Source organism: Rissa tridactyla, chromosome 4 (genome assembly GCF_028500815.1).
Source record: "Rissa tridactyla isolate bRisTri1 chromosome 4, bRisTri1.patW.cur.20221130, whole genome shotgun sequence".
NCBI classification, from domain to species: Eukaryota; Metazoa; Chordata; class Aves; order Charadriiformes; family Laridae; genus Rissa; species Rissa tridactyla.
In genome coordinates, this window is record NC_071469.1 from 8,966,932 (window position 1) to 8,993,556 (window position 26,625).

The 26,625-nt window shown below is 35.7% G+C and overlaps 1 protein-coding gene across 4 annotated transcripts in view; it reads left to right on the forward strand.

The window, feature by feature from the left end:
- ELP4 (elongator acetyltransferase complex subunit 4) overlaps positions 1-26,625 on the forward strand; it is a 157,696-nt gene that overhangs the window by 77,976 nt on the left and 53,095 nt on the right. Inside the window, exon 11 of one of the 4 annotated variants that reach the window (XM_054200206.1) lies at positions 3-25,090. The exons of the other annotated variants lie outside the window; for them this stretch is intronic. Within the exon in view, the coding sequence (XP_054056181.1) occupies positions 3-77 (75 nt within the window). The 3' untranslated portion in view covers positions 78-25,090. Of the gene's footprint in view, positions 1-2; positions 25,091-26,625 lie in introns of those variants that run through there. 4 annotated transcript variants of the gene reach the window in all.

The following is a 26,625-nucleotide window of genomic DNA, read 5'->3' on the forward strand; positions in this document are numbered from 1 at the left end:
AGGAAAATGAAAATGAAAGCTTACAGGAAGCCACATTTCCTCAAGCACAGGCCTGTATCATACGTGGACCTTGTTGAAGTGCATTGACATAGGAGTTCAGGGCTGTCACTGAAAAGCTGAGAATAAGATGACTTTGCGTCTCCACACGGAAGATGGGCATCCATCTGAATCTTCTTGCAGTACCTTTTCTTATGCTTTTGGTTATTGATCTTTGGGTAGAAAGTGATTCAAAGTACTCTGTAAAGTAGGAAACTGAAAGATAGCCCCATCAAAAGGGTTAAAATGTTGTTTTGTAGGAAAACAGAGCGATGTTACCAAATGTTTGCTATGACTAGTAACATGCTAGTTAAATCAAACAAATTCAAAAATGTTTTATTGTAGTCTTGCAAATTCAAGATTAAGGGTTAACATTGGCAGTTTTAGGAAAATACTAGTGATTTTGGATGAACATTAATCTCTAAGGAAACCACAAATGTATGGTTTCTTTAAATTTTTCATCTCTACAAGAACTGTTCCATACAATTTTGCTGATCTGTTTATTTTACTGATTCACAAAGAGTGTTACCCTTTACTGAACTGTTAATATACAGGAACTTTTTTTATTTTATTTTTATTGAGGGCAAACTAGTCTTATTATTCGTAGTCTGAAAGACTGAAGAAAAGTACCAAAAAGAGACAGGAGAAAAAATATACATAGACTGCAAAGTACTGTAGGTGAAGAAAAAAATGTTCTTTAACCGTTGTGCAAACACTACTTTCTGCTTTGGCCAAAATATGGGGTGTTATTTGTGAATGAATTCCAGAGTACATTTTATTTTCATATTCCTGGCCAAGAGGAGTGTGCAAAAAGTAGATTGTCATAAGCAAAATGGCTGAGGACTCCAGTGCCTAAGGCATAAATAAACTTAGATTTTGGTCATGCCATCTTTATTGTTGTCTTTCTCATAGTTGTTTTAGTTGCATGTTTTTGATTTATTTTTTTTAAATGTGCTTTTTCTTGGTTGTATTACATACGGTTTTCAGAGGATTCTGTTGTCATGCGTAATGCAATTTAAAATTTGTCGTTGCGTGTTAAAGCCCAACAGCTTTTGCAATACCAAGTGAGACTGGATCCAAGAAGAAAATTATTATTTATTGTATTTAAAGGGATATTTCTGTCCATCTTAACATTAACAGAATATTAACCCCCTTCAGAATAATAGTTTAAATCTGAATGGCATTACCGAGTACAGTTCAGCTCCCTCTTTCTTCATTCCTTCCCTCTGAAGAAAGTGAGCAGTAATTGTGTAGTGTACAATAACTAAAGCTTTGTATTGACATCCATAAATACATAAATAAATAAAATTAATTTGTCTGCCAACTTATACTGCTTCACTTTCAGAAAACAGCTGATACTGCTCGCTGAAAATAATTCACTTTAAATGCCTCATTTACGGTATTTAAGGTTTGAGGGACCTATGCTTTTTATCTTATGAAAATACTCTCTGTGGACTCTTCATCTTCTTTTACCCTGCTTCAAATGCAGGGTAAAAGCAAAAATTACTGAAGGCTTTTTCACTCTGATGTTCATAAAATTCATGTGTTTACAAAACAGTTACCAAATGGACTTACCTTTTTATCCTATTAAACCACTAACTTTTGGGCAGTATGTCTGCTTGAGTCATGTTTAAAAGTAAAAGCAGAAAAAAATAAAGAACAGTTTATCACTTTTAAGTGGGAGGATGTGAGTACTGCTGCATAAGACAAATCAATTTCACCTTTCATCCAAAACAGTGCTTGCTGTTCTTAAAATAACCTGATTGCTTAATATTTAAAGTCTTAATATCTCTAGTAATCTTTGCTAAGGAGCTGTATGTTCACTTGTTCTGAAAAAGCTGGGCTTTGTGTGACTTGCATAGGAACGTGGATGACTTGGCCATGGTAGATGAGTCTTGAGGGGACTTCTGAAGTCTCTATGATATATCCAGAATATCTGTTGGGGGGTTGACTTGAACCTTAATGGTGTATTTGTAAGCAAAACATTTGACATGTTTGGGTAATAGCTGTACAGTGACCTGCCTTGTCATTGAGTTGGCTCCGGACTCTCCAGCTGGAGGAGTTAGGAACTGTGCAGTTGGCAGATAGGCTCAGGGTCTGCGAGGGGCAGAAGAGCTTTAACAACAGCGGCCGCATTCCACTGTTCTCAGACAAGGATTACAGTGTTCCAGTATTGGTTTTGGACATGCACCTTTACTTTCTTCTATTTATGAGCCAACACACAGTCAGATGAACAAGAGAAAAAGTTTTGCTTGTGTATTGAGACTCACTGGTAGTTCTTAATTTTAAGGGCTTGTACCTGCAGCCTGAAGTTTGTACGGTTACCTGTGTATTAGCAGAAAGCATAGCAGAATACGATGATTTCATACAATATTCACCCCTTTTTATTTTAAATTTCATGTATCATATTAGAATGGAAAAAAGTAAACTAAGGAAGACCTTGGTCTGTTATTTTGTTTGTCTTAAGACATAGGTGTCCTGAATTGGTAGTGCCCACCAGCGGATAGAGAATAGGAGCCAAGTAGGGAATGGTGAAGCTACACTGCCAGGAGCAACCAAGGAAAGTCTGCTCATACACAGCTTGTATCCATCGTGATATACATTATATGTGATGTATAGAATAAACACATCCCTCAGCCACTTGAGCTGCCATATTTTACTCACTGAGAAGCATTTCATTTTCAGCACTTTATTATGTGGTCTTACCCATTGGTTGCATCTCTTCTCTCATTGATTTATTAGGGATTTAGTAATGTGTTGCTTAATCAATAAACACTGTAGTCTCTTAAGTCAGTTATGTCTCAGGTAAGCAATCTAAAACCCCTGGGGCAACACAATATACTTCTTAATCAGTACTTCTCACCTTTTGGTATAAGGCTTTGTAATTCTGGGCGGATTACAAATTTCCTATGCTGCCTCAAATGCCCTTTCACAAACCTTTTGCAACCAGAGAGTAGTGTGACAGGAGTTCTATGAGCTTTTGCTGTTATTGTGTAGTGAAAAGCGGTTCTCCTTCTAGTATGAGTGTTTATTAAGAGATATGAACCAGTACTTCATTTGTAATTCTTGTTGCTGTTAAAATAAGTACTTAATAAAAAGGAAATCTAATATTTGTGCTTAGATCTGATCCGCAATAGTAGCATAGCCATGGGCTGTTTGTGCTTGGTCTACATCATCTAGACTAAAAATAGCCTTCCTGTCATTTTATTGGCAGAGTTTTAGCTACTCCTTTAATTCTGTTTAAAAATGGATAGAGAGAAAGACAGTATAAATATTGAATGTGTGCAGATATTCCAGTAAGTAACTAAACAGAGATTCTTGATGACTTGAAGAGCTGTATAGTTGAACAGAATTCACATTTTGCTTAAGTAAAGAGGCATTTTGTAAACTATTATAATCTTTAAATGTATTAGGTTAATTTTTATTTTTTTATGTGTAGCATTAAAGTAGCTACTTTTAAATATCTAGGCATTAACGTACATTTGCTTTATTTTATTAGTGTCCTGCTTTTGTTCTTTTTAGGTTTTCTTTACATTTTGATAAGAAATTGCCAATGAGGTATTTAATTTCTCATCAGTTAAATAAAAAGCCACGTACTTTCTAATTTTTCTTTTAATAAAGTGAGTTTTTGCAGAATAAGAAGACAAATCACTACTGCCTGCTAAAATCTTGAGCAATAGTCTGAAAAAATCTGTTTTGTTATGTTTTGGTTTTTGAATACCTGTGGAAACAGTGAAGGAAGAACTGGCTTGTTCTTGTTCTATCTGTCCTAAGAAAACATGGGCTACTTGAGGAACTTTCAGGACCATACTTACAATATGGAAAAGACACGGTTTTGAGGTGGACTTGCATCTGTGTTAGTTTCTTCCTGATCTGAAAAGGGCATTCTGGCTTTGAAAAAGCCATGGGAATTAGATTCAGGTTACTGAAACGCCCCTAAACCTACAAAGGAAAATTTTTGCTGTGTTTGTAGAGTAAGGCTCTGAGGTAGAAGGGTTATGCTGAAGGGATTTGATCAGTGGATTACTTATATCCTTATATAAGAATCACTTTTTCCTTGTGTAGTCTGAACTAAAAATTATATGCATCCCGTGGTCTCTTCTACTTTTGCCCCTCCTGTCTTGCTCATCCTTACCATGGTGTGTGTTTGCATCTTTCAGGACAATATTATTCTGCACATTCAGCTTAGGAGTTGTTTGTGCTCACACAAATAGGTGTATCTGCAATATTTTCTGGCAGCATCTGTTTGGTTTGGGGTATTTTTTGTTTCTTGGGTTTGTGTTTTGAAATTATATTGTTACTTTATGAATTGATCCAAAAGATTAACATTTTTTGAAGGTACAGTAAAGAAGATGTGTTAGAAATAAGTTACGTTAACTGCTTTTATGGAAGGTTGTTGGTGTTGTTACAAATGAGATTATGAAAAGAGAAGCAATCGGTGTGGCAGTTTTTACATTAGAGCATCTGAGGTAAAGTGTGTAGTTGCATTCCATCTGTTGCAAATGCATAGCATTGACATAGGGTATATCAGTTTTCATAACTGATAATCAAAACAGAATATTTACCCACAAAAATTAGGCATAACTAGAGCATTCTTATACGTAGAGTCTAGACATCGGGTAAAAATATTTATAAATAAAGCAGAATTTGTACAAAGCCAGCAATACCCAGAGATCATGTTTATTGAGAGAATTATCACTGTTTATATGAAGTGTTAAATTAATGAATATTCAAACTATTTTATGAGTGTTTTTTAAGCTTTTTTTTTCCTCAAAGAGGAAGTATGGTTCCATACAAGATTACATTCCTGAAAGATTTACTGTTCTCAGCATAATAAAAATATTGTAAAATTACTTCCTATCTTGAAAAATCAAACCAGCTATTCTTGTTTCAAGTTTCATCTAATATATTGTTCCGTATGGTTGTATGATAAACACATTATTCCTTGAACAGGAATTAAGAGTAAAGCTGCCAGGAAGGGGTTTTGTTGTCAGAGTAGTTCCCGCCTCATGTTTTGTAAGAGATTTCATGGTCCCATTGTAAAGAGTGGATGATTTAAAACGTGTTCCCAAGATAAACTTTCCCATTGTCATTAATGAGGATGGATAATACTGAGTGACAAGTGCATTAGGAATGACACAGAAAGAGCTGTTAGATTTGTCAGAGCATATCACTTCAGGCAATGAAACTTGAGGACATTCTCTTTTAGCAATTTTTTGCTATTTATTAGAGAACCAAGGATTGTGATTGCTCACACAGGTGGATTTTACTGTTTTGTTCATTAAATATTTAGGTACCTTTGAAACAGTAAAGGTGATAAATATCACCACTATACTCCACTCTGACGGCTGCCAGTGGTTGCGTTGCTTACAAATAATTCAGCAAAACTAATATACCTTTTATTTGTTTTAAAAGTGTTTATTTGGTGGATAATGTTTAATTTGCAATGGTTTTACTGAACAGGAATATCTGAAGTTATATAATAAGAACTGCTCTGAACTGTCAGAGTGAAGCTTCTGGGATAAAGAAGCTTAAAATTAGGACACTATACATGTAATTTACATTGACTTAAAAAAATTTATTTCTCCATAGAGAAGGACTTTTTAAATATTTATCTCTGAATAATTAATAATGTATGACTTTTTCTGGTGTTTAGAATCTTTCCAAAGTACAGCATGCCTATCAATTTCCATTTTGAACATGCAATTGGTCACTTTTTCGCCTTGATTCATCTTGCCTGGCTGCCAACCAAATTTTGCCTCCGTGTACCTTCTTGACACTAATAATGACTGAGTTTCTGTTCGTTTGCGTGCAAGATTTCCCAAGCGGCGGTTTGGGGCTGGGATAAACTATCTATCATGATTGCGTACAACTAATCTGCCTCAACCAAACCACCCAATGATTGAAATTGCATTTGACAATTCACCTCTCCTTGGCGTGCCTGAGGTGAACATAGCTACAGACCATCCCCGGAAGGGCATAGCAACTCCTCCATATGTTGGGGAGGATCCTTTTATTTGTGTCAAGAGACTTTTAGCAAAGCATATATAGGCAGAGATTATTTTTTTTCTTAGACTTCCTTGTTTTCAGATGCATGGCTACCGCTTTCTCCTAACCAAAGCATTTTGTTTTTGTGAAGCGTTTTCTGATTTTTAATTCATTAAAACTGTTAAACTCTTTTGCTGTGATAAACCAGTGCGATATCGGATGTATACAGGATAAAAAATTCAAGAGGTATTTAAAATGTCATGTATTGTTTGTTAGAATGTTATGCTATTAATAGACCAGTAGCGCTAGTCAAACATCAGACAAGATGCCTGTTACCGTGTTTACCTTTACCAAGGCTTTCACCTGCTTGGAGCATTTGGATAATACAGAACCTATGAAGGAATGACAAAGCAAAATCTGCTTCTGTCGTCTAAGAAATCTTTTAATTCTTTTCCAAATTGTAATTTTATTCATATTGTGTACACTTACTGGTTTGAAAAGTGGTCTGTGAAAATATGATCTGACAAAACAGACCCTTTATTTATGGGCAAGATTACTTGAATAATCTTCAGAGTAAAAAGCTTTCTAGGATTGCTTTTTGCTAAGTATTGCCCTTTTTGTATGAAGTCACTTTTATCATAATAGTTCAAGTAATAGCCTATGTCAGCGGGAGTGCTACTTTTCATTAGTGATGTGTATGATTAACATCGGATATAATTAATTTGTTCAAATACAAAATTTCTGAATAGTTAGGGTAATAAAATTGTATTTCTAGGGAGATAATTGCTTTGTAATTTCCTGCTATGGTTCCAATATATTGAGTTAAAACATACACTGTTTTGATATATCAGTCCCTTTCAACTCGAGATATTCTATGATTCTGTGATAATCCAGATAGAAAATACTGAAGAATTGCATTCTGGAATATGTTTTGATTTCTCCCTGGTTTGTGTAACAGCCTGTTTGTCTGTATTTGTGTGTTTCAACAGAAGCATAAAGATCCACAGTCAAATTGTCCTTTCAATTAAGGGCAGTCCATTCCTGTGGCTGAGAAGGGGAGTTTCAGTGGTGCACTCATAAGGGCATGACTATCAGCCTAATTTTCTTTCTGACACATCAAGTCATACTTCTCTCCCATCTTAAAACTGAAATACATTTTTTCAAGCACTTTCATTCATCAGATTAAGTTCAAGCTGAATTAATAATCTTTTCGAAATGCTTGACAGCTGAATGTAGTACATGTATCTATTTTAGTTTAGTACTGGGAAGGAAGCTAAGTAATATGGCTATCATGCTTTCTTAGCATTTCCAGCCAACAATTTCAGAAGAATCAGGACTCTTTTGAATATATAAATCATTAACCTTCGTAACCAGCTGCTCTGAAGGCAGGGAAGAATAACTCAGCCACACAGCCATGCTCAGTTCACTTGTTACAGTAGCAGTGTACTAAATCTACCCATAATTTATGTCCTGCTTTCCATATTTATTAATTTATTTATTATAATTCATTTTGTTCTCAACGTTTTTTCTTTGAGTGTATGTCTATGGCACAAGTTTCCTGTGTAGGTGTTGCCATGTCTAAACTAGCTCTCAAGGGTACAAAACACAATACTGCCATGTTAGACCTGGTAGCCCAAGCAGAGCACCCACTTAATCACAGCTGTTTGCATCATATTGCCTCGACATGTTCTTGGTCTTTGGAGTAACTATTTGGTCTGTATGTGATTCCAGAACTTTTGTTCTTGACTTGGTAGTAAACACGACTTCTTAAAGAATGACTTCTTAAATTTTTAGTCTGGATTTCAGATTTTCTTGTGTATTCTTTCCTGTGCGCCATCAAAGCTTTATGCTGTGACTTGGCATAATGACCTTCCTCATATATAATAGTTCTTCTCCACATCAGAGGAAACAGTTGTCATAAAAAAAGGAGATCTTTTGCAGGCCTCTGCTATGACATATTAAATAGCTGTGCTGGTTTTATGGTTTGTAAAACAATATTAAAGGAGTTTGGAGGTGGTGGAGGAGTTCCATCCTGTTACCACTGCAGCAACAAAGAAGTTATGGGAGAGTGATTGTGATTGTTGGGGTCTGCAAATTCATCAACAGCTTGAAAAATGAAAAGTTCACATCCTGCTATTCATACTAAAGTAATATGATTGATGCTGGTTAGAGAGTTTTTCTTTAATCTTGCTTAAAAACAGTTTGATGCTAGGTTATCAATAGAGTCCTAAAATGAAGTATCACAATTCCAGTTACTTAGACATTTTCAACTTTTATACAAAAATTTACAAATCTGACATTAGAAGCAACTACAGGTTTAAAAACAATTTTAAAACAAAGAGCATAGCAGTCTGGGATATTTTTATGATTTATTTAAATCTAAACCTTGAAACATTGGTGAACTGCTGATTCTTGAAAACATTGTCTATAAAAAAAGATTATTTTGCTTATCATGACTTATAAGTGCGTATCTGCTTGTCTTGATCAATTCCTCTGTGTTAGTCTGAGCCCTTTAGTCACTCCTCAGTGCTTAGATTTTCTTTTTTGGTTTCAATACTCTAATTTTGATTTCTTAGGTAGTTTCTATGCGACAGTTCCTTGTCTACCTAGAAGCGTCCGTGACAGCTCCTTTCTGGGAGTACTGAGTGGCAGTGACTGAAAAGACAGATTGCTGGTTTTATAACATGCAGTTTTATAGTGCTGTGATTTTGACTTCTGGTGTGTTCAGCCATATTAACTACCCAAGAATGGTCTGTGACTTATGACTTCAATGAAAACCTAAGACTGATAATACATGGTAACTTGACCAACTACACTTTTGGGACTAAGTTTGTTGACCACTTCCTAATTCTTAACAGTTAGCCTTAAAATGAAGATGTTAATATTTTTTTTAAATCTGTGTATTAAAGTGTTCAAGATACTTTGTTATCTGCACCAGTTGTGTTAGCAAATAGGCCATAGTGTCCTGATATGTGATGATGACTTAGCCTGGTGTATCTACCAAAGATCTGAGTTTGAAATTATTGAATAAATGAATTTGGTAGCGTTGAAAGCATGATTTCCTGGCAGTTATTACTTCCTATCACTTAGGTATATCTTGCAGTTTTACATAGTTTGTTAAAGATAATTATGTAGTAAGGTTATTTCATGTATCGTATTAGATATGCACGAAAGATGTGCATTGCAAAGAAAAGGTGAAGCTGTCGAAAATGAGAAAAATTAATATATTACCTTTTTTTAAAAAAGCAGCAAGCTATAAAAAAAGATCTGACTTTTTTTTTAATAATCTGGTCAAGTTCAATTGTACACTTAAATTTTTCATTTGTATTCTCACATCCAGTTATGCCCTCATCACCAACTAGTCTGACCTTAGGATCTCTAAATCTACTTATGTGCAATTATAGTAGTCATCGGATATTACATTTTAAGATGAAAATGCAGTTATTTGTAATTTCTTCCAAGCAACTTCTCTATGTTGATCTAAATAAGATCATTAGATGGCCCCATGTAAAGTATTTACAGGCAAAAAGAAGTTCTTTTAGTAAATAAAGGACTTCCATGTATTTCTTTCTGTTGTTTGAGTGATGCATATTGATACAGTTTTTATAATTTAAGCATTTCAACCATTGCTGACATAGGCTTTAAGTGTTTGCACATTCGAATATAGCACACAATATGGCACGTATAAATGGTGTCATATCTCACTAGGTCTTTCCGCTGGAATCAGTAGTGCCCAAGATGGATCATAAAACTTGTCTGCCCTCTTGAATGCCACTTGTGTGTGGCAATTTAGGCTTTAAAAGTGCAGTATCTGTCTTTGAAACATTTTAAATCAATATCAGACAAGACTGTTGGGATACAATGAATGTTTTCATATATGAAAAAGAAATATTTCCTGTTTTGAAAAATTGAATGCAAGTTACACTGGAAAGTTACAACCTAAACAAATACACTTATAAAATAAATAATTATTATGGTAGCCTTCTAAAGCATCCAGATGCAACAAACAGCAGGAATCACAGATTCCTATGTGGAGGTGGTCGCTTCGATTAGGATGAGTGTTTAATGTAAGACCAACATATGAAAGTTTCCCAAGTTCACATTAAATATTACCTGAACATTTTTCCATATATACTTAAATATATATACTCTTACAAAGTGGAAAGTTGAATAGTAAACTTATTTATCATAATCAGGCTCTGATAGTACTTTAATGGATTTGGGATTGACAGGTCCTATGGGTATTCATGCATCCTAAGTAACTACAGCAGTTGTGACAGCACTGAAGCTACTCGTAAGAATTCTTCAAGGTATTAAAACATCATAAACAGCAGATAAAGTTGATGCAAATCTAGTCTGTAATTCAGGGAAGGCTTCCCCATCAATTTCCATATCTACACACACTGCGGTGATTCATAACAGCTTTGTTATTGTAGAAGGAAGAAGAGATCATTACAATGCCTTTGTATTACAGAAGCATAATTTTAAAATCCACTTGAAATTAAATTATTGCTTTCAGAGACTGAAAATAGAATAGATTTTTAAACTTCTACTTCAAAAAAATAGTAATTTTTATAAAAGAGAATATGTAATTCTCTCTGTTGTGTTGATAGAACTTCACATATTATCAATTCTTTGAAAATACTTCATGGACCATACATAACTGCAATTCCTGAGATATGACAGACGTTAAGAAAGTGTCAAGTCAAACTTTCCTTTCACTAAAGCCCTTATGTTAAAATGTACAAAAAACTAATTTTGGGGGGTTTTTTTTGCAAGCAGTGAGAGCTGTTTACACAAAACTGTACTGCAGAGAGTTCTGATCTGTGAAACCGAGCAGACCCTGTATGTCTTTGTGCAAATGGAATTAATAGAAAGCTGCATGAGCATCTGGTAGATAGGTCTATAAAACTCATACCCATTACTTAGAAAAAATCAGATAGTCTGAAAGTAAAATAGTAGCAGAGGCGTTGTTTGCCCTTTGGGAGAGTAGGATGAATCTTAGGGGACTGGATTACAATTACACTTAAAAACAAAGATAGTTTGGCTTGGCTGAAGTTGACCCCAGGAATTCAGCTGATGATAACTCCTTTTAAGTTTTTCCATAAGAGCAAGTGCCCAAATAGGCATAACAGTAAATGGTCACAATGTGTCAAACATACTATTTTTTTACAGTATGAAAGAAAGGACATGAATATATCTAGAGACAGAAACATCTTTTTTGGGGGCAAGGGATTTATTGAATTCAGCAAGTGTTTACATAGTAGTTTACGAAAGACTTGATCATTGTTCAGGTTCTTTGCCTCAAAATACTAATAGTATATCCTAAATGCCTATATGATAAGACTGTGTGGTCAGTTCGAAATAAAGTTAAGGCTGAGAGAACATATGGGACTTTGAATGAATTTTGGGTTTCGTCAGGTGTGATCTGTGGCAGAGCAAACAATACTAATTACAGGAGTGTTCCTCATAATCACTGACTTGTACAGAAGTCTTGGAAAAAAGTATAAGAGATAGCAGAAGAGAGCATGCAAAAAAAAAAAAGGTGTTGCATCTAATAGAATAACAGAAAAACACCAAAAAAATTATAGCATCCCCTCTTGAAATTGAATAGTGATTTTTCCATCAGAGCAGTCTGTGAATACATTGTGGTATTGTGATATGTTGCCATGTTTGTGTTTCAAAACTAATTTTGGGAAGCCATTAATTTAAAAAACCAATATCTTACAGGTGTTGAACTACTTTCCAGCTTTTTCTGCTGATTTCGCAACACTACCATACTTCAAGAGAGCTATTGAAAAACATTTAATTAGCAACGTCCATACCATAAATTTTAATGTTGGCTGTACTTTATAGACAATTGCAATATCTGTAAAAACAAAGTAAATAGAACTAGATGTAAAGTGATAAATCAGGCCACAATGACAGCAGTTGTGATGTATATTCTTTATATAATGCTTTGAGCTGTGGTCACTGTTTTTTGGCGGATGTTCCTGCTCATTCTGTATTCCTTTTCCTCTGCCCACCTTCCTCATCTTTGTTTTAAGAATCATGATAGGAAAATCCAAGTAATCTCGCTCTTCAAGCAAAGACCCCAGATACTGGAATGCCTTTAGCAGCTGGATTAGTGCCTTAACTTCTTTACTGCTACACTTGATTAGCAACCAGACTCTCTTGGCTTGCTATGAATATGAACTCATTAACAAAAGAAAGGCAGATAGTCGGTCTTGTGTCCTAGAGATTCAAAGGAGGATTCTCTGTCCTCTGGGATGGAAGTTCAACTGACATCCAGAACTTCAAATCAAGCTGCTTCAAATGCTGTGGGCACTGCTACTGACTATTTTCTGAACTCCTTAGCAACATAGAGTCCTTGTGACTTAATAGTGTTGAATTGCCAAAAGAAATGCAATCTCTGGTTGGAAAACTACTGTTTGATGAATTGTTTCATTCAGCTCCACAATTGATGAAAGTTCTACATAACATTAAAAATTCTAGGCTTATCCTTAGATGTCTTTGCTTCTTCCCAGAGCCCATGAAGACAAAGACAGAAAAAAGCTTTTTGCACAGACTGAAGCCTGTTCCTCATAAATATTCAAAGACTGGCTTCAATCACAAAGAACAGAAAAACATATCAATCCAACCACTTTTATTGATACAGGGCTACTGATTCAGGTGTTTCCTCACACTGCCTTTCCTCTCTCAGCAGAAATCTATGAATGGTTTCCCTTTTTTGGAGTTTTCACCTTCAGTCTTCTGCTGCCTTGGCACTTTTTGGGAGAAAGGCCTACTCTTGTTGCAGATTATATAAGACAGATGAGTTATGGACACATCACCATTGCTTATTCAGTTCTTTTTGTCTTTCTGCTGTTACACAGTCTCCACGTCCTGTAATGCTTAGGATAAATCTGCTTCAAAAGAAGACAAACCCACTGTCGGAGTCATGAAGCACCTAAGAATCAAGGGTTCTTACTGTAAGGGTTTCTCTGTGCACAAGAGTAAAAGCCCAAGGTTTGTGGTATCCTAACCATGCCAGGCTCCACACAGCAGCACAGATGATGAGTAGATCTCACTGTTAAAGTACACTTCTTTCTCCCTTGCAAGGAAGTTCCTTCTCAGCAGCTGGAAGGGTGTTGTGTTGCTTCGTTGAGTGAACAGGTTCATTTGTTCTCCTAAGTCTGTCATCAAAAGCTAGATCTCAGTCCCTGTGGTTCTGGACTAATGATTAAGGCTAAAGGAGCCTTCATGATCCTACATCTTACCTGGACAGAAGCCTGCTCCTGGCCTAGCTGTCCTGGTTCCTCTCTCTCCCCCCCTCTCTTGTAAAATACTGTTTTCTAAGACTACTTCCTTCTCCAGCAGCCCCTCAGGAACCTTCCATCTTTTTTCTCTATATGGTTGCTGCTTTCATCTTTGCCAAGCCCTGCAGCAATCAAAAACTTCTTGTGCAACTGAGATGTACCGAAGAGGAAAAACCTTGCATTTTCTCCTATTCTTTTTGTAAAGAGAAGGGAAGAAGGAAAAGAAAGGCAATGACAGGAGAGAAAGCTGGAGAAGAGTTCTGCAACTCATGGCTTTTGACTGGGTTTGCCACTGCAGGTGAGACTGTGCAAAGAAAATTAATTGTACTGTGGAGAGAGCTACACATACACATACACACACACCCTCTGACCTATCTCTAATCCTCTGACTGCAGCAAGAATAGTGTTTTACAACTCTATTAGGATGCAGCTGGGAGAGCTGTTCCGGCTAACAATACCAGTCCTTATCTTCTTAAGCAGAGGCAAGAGTCAGTAACTTGCTGTGTTAGGATTTCGTCAACATAGCCTGTCTTCAATTAGTTAGCATGCAAGTTTTGTGAGAGAAGAGTTTCCATAGAAGAGCCAATTTTTTAGGAATGGTTGAAAGAGTATAATGAGATAGTTTTGTGAATTTTCCTACACAGAGCATCTCAAACCTAAGAAGAGAAAGCAAGAAATAGATTTCACAGAGTAAGTATGCTGCTGTTTAAGAGGTGATCTATACACTGACGTTAAATTGCAAGGACCTTGAAAATGAAGAGATGTGTTTTGTGTTTGCTTCAGTAGTAAAACATGGGATAATAGAAGGGCAGAGTGAGGTTGATGTTCCTGACCAAAGCACTGAGCTAGGAAAATAATCTTTGCATAATGTTTAGAATATGCCTGGATTTATCAAGATGATAAAGAAAAAGACATAAGAGAAATAATTCAGATCTTGACAAGGGAAGCATAAAATATATGGACTGAGGAGAAGAGTTACCTCTTAGGAGTGTTCAAAGGCAAAAAGTATTGCTTTCTTCTTAATTTTTATGATGTTATTTAACTTTTGAGAAATGAACTGTCACAATCTGAGTTTGCAGTGTCTAAGGGCTAGTGTTACACTATTATGAGCTATCATATTATCTCTTTCATTAAATCTCCTTGTATCCATTATCATAGCCAGTATTATGAAAGTCATGGATCTGTTGAGGGGGTTTTGATACTTCTTCCACTTCTTGTTTTGGTTCCTTGGTTTGACTATTAGCTTTCAGCTGCTGAGTTCCGTGCAAGAATACTGCAAATACCCTGACTGTTAATGTAAATTTGATTGAGGTCACATCTGATTTAGAAGTACAGTTTTCATGAAGAATGTTTTCACAAACACACAACAACCAATGTCAGCTTCGATCTGTGTGTCCTGGTAGCCATAACATAAATGAGTCATAAAAAGCAAGTGACATAAACAAGCAATGTAGTTGATTTGCTTCTTGATTGGACTATAAATAATACTTGCAGTGTATGATTTCAGAGCCCTGTGGAGCAAACCATGTAAGGACTAATCAGAATATCAGACTTAGCCCTGAAGAATTCTGGTGATATGTATACCGTTGCCTATACCAAATGGCAGAGGATAGCATTATCAGGCTGAAGTTCATCTTGGGCATAGACTCTAAGTTATTCTAATTTAACATTGTGAAATCTGCCTTTTCTTCTAGATTTCTTCATTTACAGGCGCTATGTTTTGACTGTAGGCAGTTTCCATGTAGTCATTCACTCTCTTTGGTAGTCTGTGCGGATGCTTCCATGTTCGGCTTTGTCTGAAACTCAGATGAAGCCACAGAGTTGTCTAGAGTGTCGATCAGTTGTATCATTGCATGATGCAGTGGGTGGGAGCAGATAAATCACGACAAGTTCTTTTGGGTGCAAAAGTTTCTATACTCTGTATGAGTTTTTTGTCTAATCCGTAGAGCATACATGTAGCAAGAGGAAATGATAGAGTAAGAAATGAAAAGGGTCTGAGACGACAAGGCTAGAGACTTGTTGGGGTATGGAAGAAACAAGAAAGGAAAAAAATACTAGGTTCAATGATTGATAGTTAAGAGGTGATGACAGAAGAAAACACCAGAGAGGAAGAAAGTGAGGACATAGGGAACAACCAATTCAAGGCTTCAATTAATATGATGAACTATAAACCAGGTTTTTAATTCATTCTTTTCTAACAGTGTCAAGGACAGGTTTTGGGTCACCCTTGCCTAGCAGAAAGGTAGTGATTGTAATTCACTGAGGACAAGGTGGGTAGTATTTTTAACCATAATGCCATACAGCCATAAAATTTGAGAACAGTTGTTCTGCTCAGATGTCTTGGTTTGTCTGGTAAATTTTTCTACATTTGTCAGATCTTTAGAAAAAAAACAAGTGCTGTCTCAGTGGTTTTAAATTAATTTGTTCTTGCAACTGGGATTTAACAGTTCCTTTGAAGCAATTATTATTTTAGTACAAGTGTATATGAGATGCTACCTGTCAATGAGTACTTGGGGAATCCTCAGTATGCAGATCACTGACCTGATAAACTGTAACAGCTCCATGGGAGTTGTTATGGTCTGTCGCATCAATGAGTATTTAGGGACTCTTTAATATGTGGATTATTAGGACAGTAAAAACGTCTGTAGCCCATTGTGTCAGTGCAGCTGTTCCACATGAGCATTAAAGATATTACACAGCCTTACAGAATGATGTAGAAAAGTCGTTGACTAAGCTTATGCAGTAGCCGTGATTTTACATTAAACAAGTGGTCTTTTTTAACATTTTTCACAAAATAAGAAATTTCGGCACTAATTCTCATACTAAACTCATTGAGTTTTGAGCTTGCATTTATAACAATTGCCATTTTTCAATTACACATTGAGTGAACAAAAAATCCCAGATTGAATTCTGTGCTGATTCCTTCCCTACTTTTTTGTCAGCGGTTAGGAAGTAAACAACAAAAGTAGAAATTTCTATTCAAAGAATAGGCCAGGAATAAATTATCACATAAATAATCCAATTTTTTGAGTAGTTTTCTAAGATAAAGCAAATTTGCTACCTAACATGATCAGATCGATATATGAGGTTGGATTCTTCATATTGATCTCACAAGTATCAGAGATTTGGTTAAATTTTGTCTTGATTTTTTTTCTCTTTGAATTTTCTTCTATAAATGAGAGATTACTGACTTCCTGAAAATCAGATTCTGATCATATGGGCATGAGTAAAAATGGTGTTAGATAGAACCTTGTATTGAAATGCAAAAAATTGAAGAGTTTAAAGTAGTTGTGTGAAAAATTTATACAGGAAAATGCTCGTGATATTCACAAAGTCTTGCTTTATCATGTTGTGTGCATCTTCATCCATCAGATCACCAAACTTTATTTATTTGAAGCATTCTTATAGGCTGTACTTGCTAGTGTAGTTAAAAATAACTTTGCTTTTTCTGGAGCACTGTTTCAGGCACTGTTCAACATGCAGGAATATAATAAACTTTATATTACTTAGGAATAGTTTGGCTATATTACATAGGAATAGTTTGGCTTTTCTTGTTTGACACAAATTCATTTTTGAATGCTGCACAAAGGAAATTAGTTTCAGAAGTCAGAGGGGCTTCTTGTCAGGATGTATTCCAGGTTTGTATTGGTCACTGTTGTAAATTAAGCAGAAGTTTAGCTGCTTCCGTGTTTTAATGTAATATTGCTAACTTTTGTTACAATATTCTATACGTAAGAAATATATAATAAGGTAATGTAGATGCCAAAACTGCAAGTATGTAATGAAAACTATTAAAGCAGAATGTAGGTCCAAAGCCCTTCATTTTTAATGACTTGTTGGAAATTTTGCCTAGATTTTTTCTCTAAATAATTAATATGAGGAAAATGCCTAGTATTGAACTTAAAGGGAAAATTTTTAAATGGTGTTTACTTTCCTGTGTATTTACATCTAAAGGGATCTTGTATAGATGAAGCATGAAATTGCAGGTTTTGATGTCAGAATTTTAAACATGATTTTTCCATTTGTCAAAACCTCAACTAAAAATGCAGTTTTCAAGTACATGCCCTGAAACTGCTGAAAAGCTGTCTGGTTTGTATTGGTCCCTTTACTACTCCATATCTGTCACAGGGGAAAGTGTGGAAACATGAGGAGTACACGTTCATGCTCATATTGTTAGAAGAAACCCACTATAAACATCCTCAAGGAGTCTGTGGATCTTTCCCCAATGTTCAAAGCACATCTTAAGCTTAATGTTTTAAGTGTACGAGAGAGGGTAAAATAATGTGTCTTACTTGGAATCAGATTTTGTTTTTAAAAGTATTCTGTTTCTTGTCATTCTTTGTACAGTCATCCAGAATAGTTCAATCTATTTTCCAGTCAAATTTAACGCCGAAGTAATTATGCAATTGCAGGTTTAGGTTTATAACTGACAACAGTGGCTGGATTTGTGAGCTTTTTTCCCAGTTTGCTAATAAATTATATTTGAATTTTGCCATTTCTGAATTCAGATGTGAAGAAGCTGAAGATGTAGTGGTAGCATTTTGAGCACTGAATGCTAATTTCTGCCTCTTAAACTGAGGCGAGCTGTGAAAAGCACAGACTTATTAGGAGGAGTTGTCAGCATAAGTTTACACCTTTGATGTACACTGTGGTTCCCAAGGTTTCTGAAATTACATTTCTTATTTGAAAAAATATTCCATTATATCTATTACTAATACTCTTAGAAAAATAACATATCATGGTAACTGTATACCAAATAAAAAAAAAAACAGATGGAAAATAAGAAGGAACAAGTTACAGTGACTGCTAGAATGAGATAAAATGATCACATTAAACAAATTATCAGCTCACTACTATTGTTTGGTCTCCTTGGAAAGGAGGAAGAAACATTAATTGCAACTGGAGTTGGTCTTCCGCTCACTTCCATAGTAAGGGGAGCGGCATATACAGGGATGGTCACTTTCCTTACATTTTCTTTAACCCAAGTAATGATTTTGACTTCTGATGCCCATGATGAAATGAAATTGCAAATTTCAACAATAGACTAGATCAAATCTAATGAATTTGTATAGTGTCAAATACTACTGAAAGATTTCATCGTTGCCTTTTCCAGATACTTACACCCTTTGCCTTAATTTAGCTTTCATGCTGATTTAGCATTAGGTGGTTATCACAAAACAGATCTTTCAATTAACTTTCCAGTATTTCAGGTCTATACAAATGATCACGATGATAACACATTGTCAGCTTACTTTTTGCATATACTGTTTCAGAATAATGTGCACAAATAGCATCAGAAAAGGTGTTCCTCTGACTGTTTTTGATTATGTGCATACAAGCTATATGGGCTGGCAGTTGAGAGTATCCGTGGGATGTTTGTCTGTAGCAGAATTCAGAAATGCATGTGTGAGCCCTGCCTTCTCCAAATACTGTGTACGCGTTCATAGAAGAGGATGTGCATATCCTTTCTGTACTTCTTATATACTGCATAACTGACACAGACATAATGGCTCTTTCTGTAAATATCTTCTAGGTCAACCTGCTTTCTTTTAAAGACATAGAATCATTTAGATTGGAAAAGACCTTTAAGATCATCAAGTCCAATCGTTGATCTAGCATTGCCAAAACCACTACATCTACCCATCCCTCAGCACCACGTCTAGCCATCTTTTAAATACCTCCAGAGATGGTGACTCAACCACTTCCCTATGACGCCTGTTCCAATGCTGGACAACCCTTTTGGTGAAGAAATTTCTCCTAATATCCTATCTAAACCTCCCCTAGAGCAACTTGAGGCCATTTCTTGGGAGAAAAGACCATCCCCCACCTCTCTACAACCCCCTTTCAGGTAGTTGCAGAGAGTGATAAGGTCTTCCTCAGCCTTCTTTTCTCCAGGCGGAACAACCCCAGCTCCCTCAGCCGCTCCTTATAAGACTTGTGCTTCAGACCCCTCATCAGCTTCATTGCCTTTCTTTGGACACAATCCAGCACCTCAGTGTCTTTCTTGTAGTGAGGGGCCCAAAACTGGACACAGTACTCAAGGTGCGGCCTCACCAGTGCCAAGTACAGGGGGACAATCACTTCCCTAGAACTGGCCACACTACTTCAGTAGAAGATATGGTGGCAGCTTTTTTCATTGCCTCAGAGACCTTGGACAGTCTTCCTCCCCTTCATTCCCATCCATCTTCTTTCTGCCTTAGCTTCGATCACTGGGTATTTTTTCCCTAGAAGGTCCAGGGGATCTTCCTTTGAGACCACCACAGCTTCTTTCTGTATGGTAGGGAGCCAGCTTTATGGTAACAATGAAGCCAATTCCTGTCCAACAAGGGACTCTTGGACCCTCCTCTAAATTAATGATGCTTTGTGAGAAATGCTGCTTGAAGACCCCATAATGCAAATGTTCATGGGAACAGGAATTCAAAGGAGAAAAAAGAAGCTTCTTACACTGTAGCTGTTTCTTGGGTTTTATTGTCAAATATGCATTCACATTTTCAGGGTTTCTGGAGCGGAGAGAAATTAAAAGGATAGGGTATCACTTTTATGGCTTCTGCATATCATGCAGTGACAACAGCATTTATATGTGGTGTCATGACTAAGGGTAAAATCTCTCTAGATAACATTTGTCTAGGTTATCATAGAGTGAAGTATGATAGATAACACACCTTGATGAATAAACCATTACAGGTAATTAATCTTTCTTCCTTCTATTTTCCAAACACTGTGCAATATAGCTTTTAAAAACATTGAGAGACCTTTCTACTGAGAAATGAAAACTGTTAAACAGATTATGAGCCAAGTGACAAATTTGTCATCCTCACACGGATACTTGGTACATATGCTGTTCTCTATAACAACAAAACTACCATTTATGCAAATAAGGTGAAACAGCCTTTACATTAGTTGAAGTTGCAGATCAGAGGTCTTGGAGTCATTTGTGATTTCGTCTATGTGAAAGCCTTAACATTTGAAATGAAGTCCAAATAGGAACTTATTATTTGATGACTGTGCTTCACCATTGAATGTTGCTCTAGTAAAGCAAGATGACAAAATATCTAAATAATGTGTGTGTTTCGAGATGCCTTCATTTCTGTTTATGTACGTACAAAAATATATTTGTGTAATGTGTATAAAGGATTTTAATAAATGCTTGAAAATGGATTCCTTAATATGCTCATTATGTTTCTGAGCCTGCTAATTCTTTAAGGAAATGAAGAAAAAATAATGAAATGATGTTACACAGGTACTTAATTTTTTTTATCTCTGATACTACTCTGGTAATTAATGTCTGGTTTATGCAAACTAGACGATATCTCTTACTGGACACATTACTGTCAAGAAAATATTACTTGCCTTAATTATCAGTAATGAAGCAGGGATAAGCTGCTCACTTAGATATAATATATCTAATGACCTTTTCAGCTAGAGGTTGTGATGAAAGGTATCAGTTTCACAAATTATGCCTCATTCAGTTTCTGGCCTTTGTCTAGATTAATGTTTTGAGGATGAGTTTTAAAGTCAGACATAAATTGTGTTTGGTGTTTAAAATTGATTTAGTGTCTCGCTTTTAGTACATCATTTTCTCTCTTATAAATTACACCAACCCTCATTTTTATCTTCATGTTTTATTATGAAAGTCAATAGTTAAGTCTAGTCTTGTCTTATTAACTACTGCTGTATATTTTGACAATAGTAACCGGCAGGGGAAAGCTTAAATAAGCATTTTAATATGAAGGTGTATCATGATTTTTAAAAAGCTTGTCTTCAATTATGTTTATTTTTTAAAACTTTTTGATCGAACTGTTTCTTTCCTAATTCTTAACATATAAACCAATTTAAAAAACATAATCTTTCCTAACTGTTATTCTAGTTAATATCATTAGGGCTGAAATGAGTAAAGTTAACCGCGTTCTACTGTTTCTTTAATCTGTGCTCTACAATATGATCAACTCCAAAGTATCTGATTAATTGTATAACTTTGATAGTTTTTATGTACACTGGATATGCACAGGAAGTGTTTCTCCATGTCCTTAATGACTCAGGTGCAAATGGACTTCCATTATGCAGCCTGTTTGGTGAGCAGTTTGAGTCCATGACCTAGATGTGATTCAGATTTTTTTGGCTGATTCAGCAGTGACATCAAGAGTGAATCTAACGGTCCATTTACTCTGAAGGATGAAACAGTGCAGTGATGTTTACTAAATTTTAAAATTCCAATGTACATTTTAGAAAATAAGTTCTATTTTGTTCACTTCTTGGGACTAATTCTGTAAGAATTCAGTTACATTGTAGTGCTTGTACAGCCGGCACACTTGGTTTCTGGCATTTGGATGTAATTTAGGAAAAAGTCCATAATAAAGGATCAGTTATATCTGTACTGATATATGAAAGGAGGGTGTAGCACATCATACATCAGCTCTATGTGCTACATATTTACCATTTAGAATTGTAATTGATCTGCACATAATAACCAATATGTCTGTGGATCAATTTAAGCAGTAAGCATCAATTTTCATCGCTGCAGACAGCATGTTAGTTCCAGTATAGTCTATTGAGCTCTCATAAATACCTAAACCCATTACACTAGTTAGGATGGATGTTCCCTAGGTCTCAGCTCAGGTGTGAAACCACTCGTCAGTCTTCTGACGTACAGGAGTAGAGGTGACAGAGGCCACAGAGTAATGGCACTAGTCTTGAAAGACTTCAGAGTTCTAATTCCCTTGGAGGAGTTAAACTTCTAGCCTGTGTCTGTGGCAAACAGAATGCTGAGACAACTACAGCTTACCTGCCTCATGGTAAAACTCAAGATGTCCTTTTCTCAGCCTGCTTCCATGTCCTGAATACCATGAGGGAGTCAGGAAACATTGGCTTTTATCAGAACTCTCTTCAGTTTCACTTGACAGAAATAAACCTGTCAATAATTGACAGTTAGGTCAGGTCCACAGAGTGATTGCTCAGGTCCACAGAGTGATTTTGAGCAAAATAAACCCCACAGACCTCAGGCTAAACCGAGAGGAGGGAGGACAAAGCAAATTGTTCTTTAGAAAGCCTGGGAGATATTAAGTTAATTGATGTAGCAGGAATTAATCAGCTGATCCCAATTCTACTTGCCTCAACCAAAGCAAAGATTAAGGGCCTGATGCAGAAGGAAGCAGCCCTGTTTTTGCCATGAGTGCATTTTTTAAGATAGCTCATTCCCCAGCCTGGACTGTGTGCAATCTCCTGCTATTTAGTCAAGATTCTGCTGCTCTTCGGTGTGAAGAAAAGAAATATTTCCACATTTTGTAGTGTTGATTCCAGGCTTTGACAAACTGCCATCCTTTTCACAGCAAAGAGGGAATATGATGAGTGCCCAGTCAAGGAATACGCTGCTCTTTTTAACTTGTCGGAATAGTATAATGTAAGTTTGACTGCTTTTAAAATTGGCATTTTTGAAATTTATTTTTTAAAATTTAAATGGTCTCTTGGGGTTTTTTTACAGCTTTAATATGTCTCACTTTTCAAAAACGTTTAGTCTAGTGTGAGAATAACAACTTATGTTTGATTTAGAATTGTTTGATACAGTGTTATATTAGACACAACCTGGATATAAGATACACTGAAAAAACTTCCCTTTATTAGAAATACCACCCTTTGGACCATGACATTTCTTGAAATGAGGTTAAGTAACTAAAAAGTAAGTGGGACCTTAACAGTGTGATTATTAGGAAGACAGCAGCAGTAAACGTAAATTAAATCATATTCTTCTCTGTCAAACACTTTTAATTGTGTTAACAAACAATGAAGAGAGGAATTGAAGTATAGCTACAACAAATTTAACTGTTACCAATAGTGCGTCAAAATGTGTTGAAATCATTAATATGAACTAAAAAAGCACTTAAATATATTCAAAATGAAAGCCAACTATTCAGAAGACTGTAAACAGAATGGGAAGAAGCAGAGCTAAGCAAAAAAGAATCCCAAAACATACCAAGTGGAATAAATTCAAAAATTCTTAGAGATGCTGGATAAACTAAGAAATTAATTTTAAAAGTGGTAACTTAATTACTAAGCAGTAATATACTTTGTGTGAGAGTGTGTAAATATCAAATACATCAAATCATTTGAAATAACATAAATAAGTGAAACACCTCTAATAATGTAATTAAGCTATTTCTCTCAGTTCCTTCCCCTGCTTCACTAATATCTACTTCATTCAGCTGTTTTTCAACTTCTTACATCAGCTGCTCTGTGTTTTTACTCCTTCTGATCTCTCCCGAAACTGTATCACTGCCAAAATTGACAAAAAGATAATAAGTTCAGTGATTGTAATTTAAGGTAGGTGGCGTGAACATTCACTGGCGAGGGAGTGAATTTCTTAATGTGTTTGTGGATCTAAAAAACTCTTAAATGTGTAATCTCTTTCCTAATGTCTGTGGAGGAGTCATATTATTAGTCTTTTTTTTTCCCCCCACACATATCTGTAACATAAATAAATGTTTTGCATTTTATGTTCCCAGTTCCTTCTGCTGGGGTTTCAGTAGAATAAGGCATTAGTTGGCTTGGACTAATGCTTGAAAAGATGTATGGATATATTCTGATCCCTGCTGCAAATTAAAGCCTAATTAATTGATCATTGTTTGGATTTACAAACCGAAGTCCATTAGGCTGGACTATGAATCACTCCCTGAAAAATCCCTCCAAAACATTTTCCATTTGAGGTTTTGTTTAACTGAACAACAGATCTTTTCCCCCTGATCGGTCCTATATTCCTAGTGCAATTTATATCTCTCTTACTCATAATGCCTCTGATTACAAACAGTCAAAATACGTAGAGATAGCAAGGGGGGTATTCACGCTGTAATCCTTCCTTCAGCATGAATTGCAGATAATTCTTATGGCCGTACCTGTCAGTCTTGAGGGGAAATGACTCTTGGACATTTCTCAAGAGTAACCACATGGAAACCTGTCTGCCACCTGGAGCTCTTTGCTGGGCACCGGTGCAAGCTTTGTGAAACGCTTTCTCTGCAGCACATTTGCTATGCCTTGCTTCAGTCCTGGCTCACGTGCCAGCTACAAAAGGCAATTGCAGACCAGACCAGAGAAACACTGAAAACCTTCACTGTATTAAAAATGTGAAGGAACCTATGCTGCTCTTGTAGTTACATGGAGTGACAGTTTCATCCACTCCAGCTGGACTGCAGGTTAAATAACTAAATTAGATGTTCTTAACAAAACCTGACCTTAAGGTAAAAGTCACAGTGGTTCTCTCTCAGCTCGCCTCAATCTACCCCCCTGCCTGTGCACATAGAATTAACTACAGAACTCCTGCTGATGTTAAAGTTAATTTAAGTGTAAAGATAGATTAATCCCAGATTTAATCCCGTGCTCAAAATATTGCACATTATATACATTCTACTTTTATAATACTAGCCTGAGATGTAGGTCTATAATCTTACTCCAGAAAAATTTATTTGCAAGAGTAGTGGACTGTTTAGTAGTCCATTGAACTACATAAGTAAAAAAATCAGACTTTTACTGTTGAACAATAACTTTACAAGGCATTGTTTTAAGTGTAACTTTTGTTTACTTTAAAACAGAAAAAATGGAGGTATAACAGTAACAGCATGCACCCCAAAGAAGAAAACGAGAAAATAAAATAGCATATCAGAAAGGAACATATGTAATAATGAGATTGAACTTGTGGGTGTATTTTAACCTTTATAGCATTACTCTGAAACCCTTGAAATGTGATTACATAGTGACAAAAATGATGGCTATATTAAGCGGTTGCTTTATGAACAGGTTATGTTTACATGTGTATTAATAGCATAGAGGTACATGGAAAACAAAAATCACAAAATTTTGAAAATCACTTCAGTATTACTGGATTTAACGTAATGTGGAAGTCCTTAGTCATTGTAGTTGAAAAAATGTACGTACGTTTCTGATTTTCTGCACTTTTCTGTTTTCTGATACTTACGATGTTAATATGTTTTCAAGTCTACCTTCTAAATATTTTAAACATTATTACAGCACTGATTAAGATATACCCAAAAGTGTTTGGTTAGATGCTTTCCAAAGTATAAAATAAATTCTATTGTGAAACTCATTACGTTTTTAATTTCATGATTACTTCACAATAGTAAGATAGTAACATTTTGGAATACTGCATTAACTAGGTACCTTTATTGGATTTTAAGCTATTTTTTATTGTGAAGCACTATCTTGCATACTCAGATCATTAGTTAACTTACATATATGATAGTAAACGTTCATATTTTATTTACAAATTTGCTATTATAGTAACTATAGATAGAAACAGGGCAAAGATCTGCTTGTTTTAAGATTTGCTAAGAAAAAAGGCTGGTAATGATGAATCAAGAAAATACAAAATACATGTAAGATGAAATTTTAAAAGATGGTTAAGTAACCGAAGCAGGTTCAGTAAGGGCTTCATATTCTACTTCATTTCAGAAAAGGAAAGATTAAAATAAGCTGATACTGGCTGTATGTTCAGGTTGATTTCAGGATCAGTGAAGCATTGCGACAATGCAGTGTTAGTAGAAACAATTCAAACTTAGTTTCAAGATTTAAATGGAACGTAGTGTTATTTTCAGGAAGGGAATAATACTCAAAATTTGAAACTTAATGACAAAATACAATATATGAGACACGCGATGCTAAGTGGAAACTGGTGGCTTTCAGTAAAAACCTGACCCTTTAATCTAGAAGAAGGTATCAGAAACATTAGTTATGCAAGTAAAGCAGTTGTATAAATGAAAATAGTGGTCTAAATTGTAACAGAAGATAATGCTGATAATTTGGCTTGTCTTCAAAAGTTAAGAAAGCATGGGTTTTCAAGATTTTCTTTTCCTCTTAACCATAAAGATCAAGAGAAGCCAAACTTTTCAGTATGTCTTTGAGATGTATTATGTTCCTGGTTGTAATGGGAAAATGAATAATTTGTGTTCTAATGTCCTGTTTTCTTCATCGTATCTTTTTAGTACTTAGCAATGATGTCACGTAAATTTGATCTGTAATCACAGGGAAGCCATAAACTTGATATTTAGCCTGAAGCAGTAAGAAAGAGAGAGAGAGGGGGAAAAAAAAAAAAAAAAACCTCTCTGCATTCTTTGACTCTCCGTGTCACGTTCTGAGGGACTGGGTTTGAAAAGAAGTTATATGCGGGTCAGCAGGAATGGACAGCAGGTCTACCTATTCTATTATTTGCTACAGATAGTGATGGACTTGGCAAATCTTTGTCATAAAACTGGCCCTTTCCAGCACATTGGGGATTCAAACATTCTGCCAGTATGTTTGTCCA